Below are 9793 nucleotides of genomic sequence, written 5' to 3' on the forward strand. Positions count from 1 at the left end.
AAAATATGACACATTTGCAAAATCCAGGAGTTTCAAATTTTATTGATTTAAATATAATTTTGTATAAAACAGTCTGTAGATATGGTGGAGATGATTTTAAATCACATGAGCAAAGAGATATAAAGTCATATGTACTGATGAAAACAGCAGGAGACGGTTAAGAGCTCCAGGGTTTATCAGTGCTCTCTCTAAACATCACAGTTTCAATGAGTGTCTCACCAGTTTAGTGGAGTGTTTTGGTTCCTTGGTGGATACTGAAACACAATCAACATCAAGTTTATAAATGACAAACCCAATCCTGTATATCTTGTATCTCCCAGAATGACTGAGTGACAGTCATCTAAATCCCTGGATGAAGCTCAGTGGCGCCATCCACTGTACATGACACTATATAAAGCACTTTCTGTAGAAACTTAACTGATACACTGTATGTTCACTGGATGTGTTTTATGTTCTTGCTGCAGACTGAAGTGTTTTTATAAGAAATAATTGCTTTAATGTGCCTTTTTAAAGAGGATATGGAAGGTAAACAGTGCTGCCTAATAGAGAGAAAAAAATCTGTAGCATGTAAAAAAAAAAAAAAAGTCCACCAAAAGTGTTTAAAATCATTTTCCATCATATAAACATCGACAGAAAATACTCTGATGTGCAGCAACACGTTATTGCTAATAAAGGAATTTTCTGGACAATTAAAGGATGATTGCATACAAATTCATGAAGACATTTAACATTTAGAAACAAGTTCTTCATTCACAACATTTCAGATAAAATTAGTATCTACACATGTTTGGTCACTGTAATAGGTTTATGGATCCTTAACTTCTAATATCTAATATCAGTTTAGTTTTAGTGGTTTAGTCTGGCATGAATTTCAAATTACAGAGTGGCTTAATAGTGTTAAGTGTTAATGTAGTTTTTGGATTCCTTTTTTAATTAAAAAACTTATACAAAGCTGTTGTAGTCAAATTAGATATAATTAAGTCTAAGGATCCACAAACCCTGTTAAGCATGATTGAACAAAAACAGCTTTGTATTAGTGTTCTTCACAATGGCATTTAACCACATTTCACTCACAACATAAATATAAAGCCTATGCTCTCCCAAACTGACAGCTGTCAAATACTTCAAGACAATATATATATGATTGAATAAACTGCTTGGACGACATACAGCTTAAAAAATATGCACTAAAAATCTTTGGCTTAGTGGCACAAATATCCCTGAAACACTTTTTCCTTCACTGAGGAGTCACACAGCTGCTGCTCTTATAAACCAGCGGCTGGTCACTGCTGAGGCTGAAAGAGAATCAGCGGACTCCCTCAAGTGTTCAGCAACAGCAAAGCAACTCATGGATGCAGCAAAATAAACACACTGATAAACTGTGTGTCTGCAAATTAGTGCGGTTGACTGAGGCTAGCAAAGCAGAATATATATATATATATAAATCTCTGCGTTGGCAATGTAGTGACTAATGTAAGCAAGAGGAAGACTAGCAAGGCAAAGTGCTCTTAATAAGACTTCATCAGTTAAGACAATGTCAGACTTCATTTATAACAAAGGAGATGTCAGAGCACTGTCTTTAAGAGGTAAGTAGCAGCAGTAGCTTTTAACAGTGAGTTAGCGAGTGTGTATCCCTGCATGTTCAGTCATATAAAGCTGATAGCTCCACACTCTCACAGGCTAAAACCTCATAGACATATATATGTGTGTGTTTGTGTGTGTGTGTGTGTAATGTGCCCAGAGTCGCCATCTACTGTCACTCCATGGAGATTACACATTTTTGAGTTGCAAGAATTTTTGCAAAAAAATACTTAAATTTCATGACTGTACTTCTGTGTTTAAACAACAGTAAATAGCAAGTTAAAAGAAATCCCATTGAAATTAAGTATTACAGCGACTTTGCTTGATTTGCATTTTTGCCAACATAGTTTTGATTGAAAGACATTTAACAGATTGATATTTTCTTTCAAAACTGGTCTACTTATTTCAACTAAGTATGATAAACTATCATTACTGAAACTGTGATTCCTTCAACAAAACTTCAAAAATATTGTTAAAATACATAACTTTACCTGAAGTCACATTTTACCAAAAGCTCAGTCACAACTGCGTCAGACTTAAAGGTTCGTCATGTCACTGACGACTGTGACTGACACTTGTGATTACTGTAACTGATAAGTCAGAAAAAGGCTGGAATGATGCATGTGTGTAAACTGGTGACACTCACCCTACAGGTAGGTGTCGTGTTCTGCACTGCTCAGACTCTCTTTGGACTCTTTTAGAGTCATGTGTTGATGGAGAGGTGAAGGATCACTGGGAGGAGGGTAAGGATTAACAGTCTCTTCTGGTGGCAGGATAGTTTTCTTCTGATTTTCCTCTTTAGTCTTTCTACTGTCCTTGGCATCCTCCGCTGTCTCCTGGTCTGTCTTGGTTGCCAGGGGAGACTCCACGATGATGGTGGGCCTCTGTCTCAGGTCCTGTCGGCTGGGCGGCTCTGCAGTCATGATGGCCTTGGCACCATGCATCCTGGGAGGGGATTTACAATGCAGATCTCCACGAGACTCTTTCCAGCGCCGCAGTTGAGCATTGTGTTCCTTCTCGATGTCTTTCTCAGACACGGGCAACTCTATAATCTGAGACACAGGGAAAGAAAAAACGGAAATGCCTTCATTTTTTTCACTGTCCACGTAACAGAGAATCTAAACTCTACATAAATATAAATCTATATATTCTGGGACAAAGTTTTATGGGCTGACTCAAGTTAAGCCAAGTCATTTTTTTTTTTTTATTGCCATTACTATAGCCACAGGAGGGCAAAGTCAAAGAAAAAAACTAACATCCAGAGGGAAAACTGAGAGTGCAGCAGGTGCAGGGTCATAACAATAAAATGGGTAACAGAGATAGCAACAGTGATTGTATAATTGTACCTCATTCACTAGGAAGGTTTCTTGCATGTACTGTGGCTGTATAGCTCGGAGACGCTCCATCGTTTCATAGAGACCCTGACAGGCCTTCAGTTTCTCTTGGGATCCCAGCATACATTTCAGGAGAACTAGGCCCACTCGGAAGAGGATCTTCACTCCTGAGAAGAGGGTCACATCAGACAGCATGAATTCATATATAATAGTCTTACAACTGAATAAAGGAGACAGCTGTTCAGGACCAAATAAGTCATGACAATAAATTTACATGCAACTAAGGTGTTGCCACCATGGGTGTCAATATTTTGCAGTGTGCACTATGTAGGGTGGCAACGAACAATTATTTTATTATCAATTAATGTGCAGATTATTTTCTCAATTAGTCATTTTGTCAAAAATGTTTATATTTCCATGGTGATGTCTTCAAAAGTTTTCTTTTTTTGGATCAATTAAAAAAAAAGAATAGCAAATTTAGTATCACATGAAACAAAAAGCCTCAAATCCTCACATTTGAGAAGCTGAAAATGATTACTCGATTGTAAAAATAGTTGCCAATTAATGTTCTTTCCATAAGCTAACTCATTGATTGACCAACTGTTGCAGCTCTGGTCTTATGTAGCGTATTTTACACTGTTACTTTAAAAGGGTAACTGTTCATGCTTTTGTGTTTTACAGGTAACATTAATGATAAGCACGTGACGAGGCCTGGAGGACAATTACATACCTCCTGTGTGTATTTAACTTTAAACACAGCTATCAATCATTTTAACATAGATAACTATTGAAAGAAATACTGGTTATAATAGGGCTCTATCCATTCTGATAAAACATTTAATGTTATTTTGTCTTATATAATCACTTATCACGTCATTCTGTTCTCAAACAGGATTTCTTACAGGTAGAGGAAATGTTTGCCTGGCAAGTTCCCAAATTCACAAGCCAACTTCTGTTTTAATATAAAACACATTATAACACCCGTCAATTCATGGCAAGAGTGACTTCTCAGGGTATCAGAGAAATACAATGCTTTTTTTTCTTCTCCATCAGCCACATAACAATATGTCAATGAATACTTTGTGAGGGCGGCGTCTCACCCTCACAAAGGAACATGTCCCAGACTCGCAGCACTGAGGCCCACGGCAGCGTCCGAGAGAAAGCGCACATGAACCACTCGGTCATGTACAGGATGGGCTCCAGCTTGTGCTTCTTCAGGTGACGGTGGGCCACGGGAGACACCCGCCGCAGCAGAGCATACAGGATCTCCCCATCCAGCTGGATCGCCTCCTGTGGAGACAACGCAGAACAACAATCAGTGGAGGAGGAGGGAGAGACACAACAGACTTCTTTCTCTTTGCTTAATCTGATTGTCTGATTATCTCGCCCTCGGACAGTCACCACCTCGTGTTATTAGGTCGTTAGCATATCAGTGCCAAACCACAGACACGCTGGCCTGAGAAATCCAACACCACCACTGCTCTGAGATGGCAAACATTAAGCTAGATGTTAAGGGTCAGTAAATACGTTGAAAACATAGACGCTTGCTTGTTCTCTGTTTCTACATGTGTTAAAAATAAGAAAAATGTGATGTGTGGAGTCTTTGGAGTTGTTTAAATGCAGCTTAGATGAGCAGTCGAAGTAATGTTAGAACTAATGCAACCAGTCTTTTTTCTGCTGAGTAGTTAGTTGAATTTAAATACTTTTTCAATAAGCAAGTAGTTCATTGATTGTATTTTTAAAATGACTTGCTCTGGTAAAAAGTCTACAAGAATCTAAATATACATATAAAGCGCAAAGATTAAGTCCTCTAAATGTGGCAGAAATGTAGTCCTCAAAGTGTTGTCCCACATTACTAGGACAATACTGCTGAGGTATTTTTGCTTACAGCAGACCTCAGATATGCAGGCCTAGGGTAGATAATAATTGACATGCTGAACACCATAAATATGTAATCCTGTTAGAGTCACATTATGCTCTGATGCTCACGCTCCTCTCATGTCCTTAAATGACAAAATAACTGACTGTGCATCTGCTAGGAGGACTCTTACCAGCCCTGTGCTGTAGTATCCTGGAAGATATTTCTCACAAATTTGGACAAGAACCCAAAACGCATCCTAGAACAAAGATAGAAAATGATGGTTAGCTGATACAGCGCATTTATGTACTACTGCATGTTTAACATTTCATTCTTTCATTCTCTTTGCCCCTTTTAGTCCCATCATTAGAGCATTACGTGTCTGGTATTAGCTTCATGTTATTGTATTTATTAGATAAAAACATATGTGGAGGGGTTGCATCGCTTCACCTCAGCTGGCATGTGCATGAGCAGTACAGCTGCGACAGGAGCCTGAGCCTGACAGTATCCCTCCTCAGGACGATACAGACTGTAGGCCTTCAGCACGCGGAACAAGTCCTGCTGCCTGCATGAACGATCATATGAAAAATATATATATTCACAAATGATGTTCAGTTGAATGAGTAAAACGACAGGATTCAAAACAGGCCTTCAGAAGACAGTTCTTACCCATGACCCCCTCTCGCCGCAAACATTTCGTGGAAGGGGAACTGTCGATGGAGGTCCCTCTCAATAATATCTACCCATTTGGGATCTCCTGGCTGGCTGTCCAGTTCCTACACACACACACACACACACCACACACACACAAATTATACATTTTTAAAACGTTATATAAGACATTTTGAGTAATTTCCTACTTTTTTATAATACAGGCAAAACTGTAGCTTAAAGACTCAGAGAAGTTAGAAGCCTCGCAGAAGCCAGACACAGCAGGCATTTATAATAGAGAGTCTGCAGGTGTCAAAACTGAGACTTTATGAGCCACACAGCTTGTAGGTGTTTTAAAAATGACGTGCAAGACAGTGTTGTGACACTTTATATCTGATGTGTTGACTGTGTTTTGTCCCAAGCATGGAAAAGGCACATTTCTGAAGTTAATAACATAAACAAGACGTTAGCAGAGACCCATAATTATAATGACTGACCTCAAACTTGCCCTGGTTTTGCTCCCTTTTCACTTTGCCCCCAGTAAGGTAGAGCCAGGTGCGGCCTCGCAGGGATGGGGGGATTCCCTTCTGACAGCGCTCCTTCACCTGTTCATCAACACGTGTAACAAGTTACTCAAGAGGCGACAGAAAAAGCAAAAGAAAGCAAAACAGGATGCAAGGAAAACAGATCCCGGATGACATTTGTCAATAAAACAGTGAAAGACATTCCTCTGCTGCACGACTGATCGCAGATAAAATATGTGAGGCATGATGATGGAGTGACTACAGGTTCTCCAGGTCAGCTTTAAGAAAGGAATTTATATTGTTTAGTTTGTCTCAAAACTGCTGTCGTAACAACCAGGTTCACGATGCTCTACAACAGCACAACCAAGACTGAATGAACTCCTGGAAGTGCACATTTTTATTACTAGAATTACTAGTGACATCCGATCTACTTTATTTTTTTTTAACTGACCTTCTTGTGTTTTTTGGCCATCCACTTGTCCCAGCTGTTGAGCATCTCCAGCCATTTCACCTCCCGCTGCCTCAGCACCTCGATGGGGATGACTTCAGCACTGCAGAAAGAGGAGACAGAGTAAATAATAAAAGCAAACACCTTATTGTTTGTTTTAGATAGTAAAAGCGTCTATTGCACGTTTCCTTCTTAATGACAATGCTACACTTCATCAGCTGGGTTTTTTTAAGCTAAGCTCATACAAACAATGGCTATACTGTACTCTGTCATTTCCCTGTACTCATGAGGCGGGAATACTGTCGTCAGGAGGGGGCGGGACCTGGCTCATCTGTTCCTTCTCCACACAGGAAACCTACCCTCAGACAAAACAGTGGAACACTTGCCATCGGCAGCAAAGTACATGAAAACAGGAAGCTATGGGAGAACTTTCCCCTAGTTCAGTTCCCTCAAATCCCTTACACCAAACGCTTGTCGACATCTCACTCTTCACCGCGGTCCCACTGAAAATCAGAGCTGTCATTTTCACGTGCACACATTTCCTGCGCTGATATAATAAATGGAGGCCTGGCGAACGTCTTGGTGAACAAATTTAAAGAGATAACTGACGTGCTTTTGCATACAACAAAAGATCATAAGCTATTAATTACTTTACATCTAAATGAGGACATCACAGTGGCTAAACTAGGAACTCTAAACACAAAATCACCATGAAATAGTTTATGGCGCATGACCGGCCCAGGAAGTATTTCAGGTTGGCCGAGACTGCGGAGCGTCCAAAGGCTCCAAGTCAGCAGATCAAGAGACTCAGAGGAGAGTTGAGGGTTGAGAAGGTCATAGATGTGAGAATGAGACTGCTCACTGAGCGCTTTAACAACTAACATTAAGTTTTAAAGTCACTTATACGCTGGGAGCCAATGAAAAGAGAGGACATGGTTACTCTTTTTGTGTCGGGGAAGCTCAGTGAGGATGGTAGGAAGAAAGCCTGTCTATAAGAGCTGCAGCTGATCAACAGAAAATTAATCTGCAATCATTTGTTTTTTGTTTTTTTAGCAAGAATACAAAAAAATATGCTGTCTGCAGCTCCTGGAGGATGTTATAGTTGTATCTGTCTGAAGATCTTTGGGTTTTGGACTGTTAGTTGGAAAGAATAAGACATTACAAGACAGCAACTTGGGCTGTGAGAAATTATAAAGAAGGTTTTTGTCAATATTTTCATTTTATAAACAAAGTGATTCATTGGAAAAATATGTAGCAGATTAATCAATAATGAAAATAATCATGGACCCTGCTGCCCTGCTACAACCTATAAGGAATCACAATGGTCTAAGTCAGTGGGTCTGTGAGTTAATTGACAAGATGAGCATTATCTGATCCTGCCCACATCCTCAATTCAGAATACCAACTGTTACCATCTGGCAAACGATACAGAACCCCCATATGCAAATTTAACAGATTTAAATATTCATTTGTCCTTACCTCCATTAGAATAATAAATAAGATTGGGTAAACTATTTGAGATGTGCATTATTGACATGTTGATCTATCTATCTATCTATCTATCTATCTATCTATCTATCTATCTATCTATCTATCACAAAAATAACTTTACTACTGCTCTGTGTTTGTGATGACAAAGAAAAATCTTCTTGCTACTAGAACTGCTTGCAACTCATAAAAACACGAACCCCATGATAACGCCAAGGGGTCATGGTCAGGGCAAAAAAAGACGTGAACCTTGGTCCGAGTGACAAGGGAAAAAAGACAAACAAGGTAAAAAAATATATAAAGACTAGAATTTGAAGTCTGGATTTCTGTGTTATTTCTTTTCCTCCTTTAACTCAACATATTTAACATGCTAAGGCTATCGACTGGGTTTTCATTAAGAAACAACCATCACAGCAAAATGATAACTTACTTATTCTCAAGACATTATTTGTTATGTCATTAATGTCATCTGGGGGAAAAATGATTATCATTATTATTACAATTTACAATTAATCTGCATATAAAACCTAAATATATACTTTTATTTTATATAAATTGCAGTTTCATGCTGAGTACAATATTTTCACAAAGTCTTCAAAATGAGAGAAAGCACCTACCTCCCTTACAGTGAGTGATCATTTGAATTAGGACTCATGGCAAACATGAATGAATTAAATGCTTCCATCAATTAAAACTGCATAGGTGGAACTGAGTGCATAAAGCACCCATGAGATATGATAAAAAGTAAACCTCTAGGGGTTGCAGGGAATATTCAAGTCAGGTGCTCAAATCAACACTGAAACCGGTTTTTCTCGCCATAATCACAGTGATGGTTGCCAAAAAATGTTTTCAGAGGTTTACCTGAAGCAAATACAAAGGATAGTATGCAAAGTATAGATGCTGGTTCTTGATTGAGCTGCTTTAACAATAAGAAGAACAATGCAATGCCACTGGTGAGAGTCCTGAAGTGTAATTCTTCACTGAGTATAGAGGAAAGAAAGGACTTATAAGAGCTGTACTTTGCAATACAATACTTCAGTCATCTAAATGAGTCAAATCAGGTATATATCTTTCAACATTTCAGTCTCTTTCCTGCCAAAGTCCCTCTCTATACTTCCACTGCAGCTCAACAGGGAAACACAAAGAAGGAATTTAATACTAAAATGACTGTAAATGTGACAGATATCAACTTGGCATGACACACAGACTGCTGGAGCCTCACATAAGCTTCAGGCTGACTTTTAAAAGCACAAAATGACTGTGTGGACACATTGTGGATTTTGGCCCCGTCAGTTACATTGAAAGCACATCTGATATTTTAATAACCATTATGAACAGGAGGAATGATTACAGGGAGGAGAACCTCTTTTAGTGTTCATGTGGATACCTGACTGATGTTTTAAGACTTGAATAATTATAAAACGATGATGATTTCATTCAGTTAAGGGCAGGTATCACGGCCTATGCTCATGAATGACATGGCAGTGTCTTCCAACTATTATCTGATGATCACTGCGGTCACGCAAGTGTTTTTGGAGGCGTTTCAGTGTGCTCACCTTTACCTGTCTTCAGCCAAATGCAAGAAACAGACCAGGAGTCAGTGAAAACACTAACAAATAAACCACATATTTTTGCACATCTGAACATAATGAAACTCCACTTACCAGTCTCCGGAGATCTGCTGAGCTCCACCGGTGAATCCGTACCTGTCCACCGGTGTGTCCTCGGGGGTAACACCGCCGTTTACCTCCAGGCCCGTCACATTATCGGTCAGCTTCTCCGAGCTGCCCCGCAAATCCAGTCCATTGCCCTCCTCAGTTTTTGCCATTTAATCACAATCTATTGACATAATTTACACCGACGACCAATCTCGAGAGCTGAGCTAAACTCTCCATGTAGACGCCCGTCG

At 39.3% G+C, this 9793-nt stretch overlaps 1 protein-coding gene across 1 annotated transcript; it reads right to left on the minus strand.

Annotated features, from left to right (window-relative positions):
* Positions 1–2105: 2105 nt before the first annotated feature.
* tbc1d10ab (TBC1 domain family, member 10Ab) lies at positions 2106–9793 on the minus strand. The gene is made up of 9 exons (XM_053340023.1): positions 9549–9793; positions 6400–6499; positions 5922–6029; positions 5443–5549; positions 5224–5338; positions 4967–5032; positions 4016–4205; positions 2928–3082; positions 2106–2633 (listed from the first exon to the last, which is right to left on the minus strand). The coding sequence occupies exons 1-9, from the start codon at positions 9710–9712 to the stop codon at positions 2229–2231; spliced, it is 1410 nt and encodes a 469-aa protein (XP_053195998.1). The 5' UTR covers positions 9713–9793; the 3' UTR covers positions 2106–2228.

This window comes from Scomber japonicus, chromosome 19 (assembly GCF_027409825.1).
Source record: "Scomber japonicus isolate fScoJap1 chromosome 19, fScoJap1.pri, whole genome shotgun sequence".
Classification (NCBI taxonomy): domain Eukaryota; kingdom Metazoa; phylum Chordata; class Actinopteri; order Scombriformes; family Scombridae; genus Scomber; species Scomber japonicus.

What these genes read in the sequence shown, in the direction of transcription:
- tbc1d10ab (XM_053340023.1), bottom strand. Translation starts at nt 9,712, where the DNA reads ATGGCAAAAACTGAGGAGGGCAATGGACTGGATTTGCGGGGCAGCTCG. An exon ending in CAGCAGATCTCCGGAGACTG is followed by an intron (nt 6,500 to 9,548) that starts GTAAGTGGAGTT and finishes CTCTTTCTGCAG; the next exon opens with TGCTGAAGTCATCCCCATCG. An exon ending in TGGCCAAAAAACACAAGAAG is followed by an intron (nt 6,030 to 6,399) that starts GTCAGTTAAAAA and finishes GTTGATGAACAG; the next exon opens with GTGAAGGAGCGCTGTCAGAA.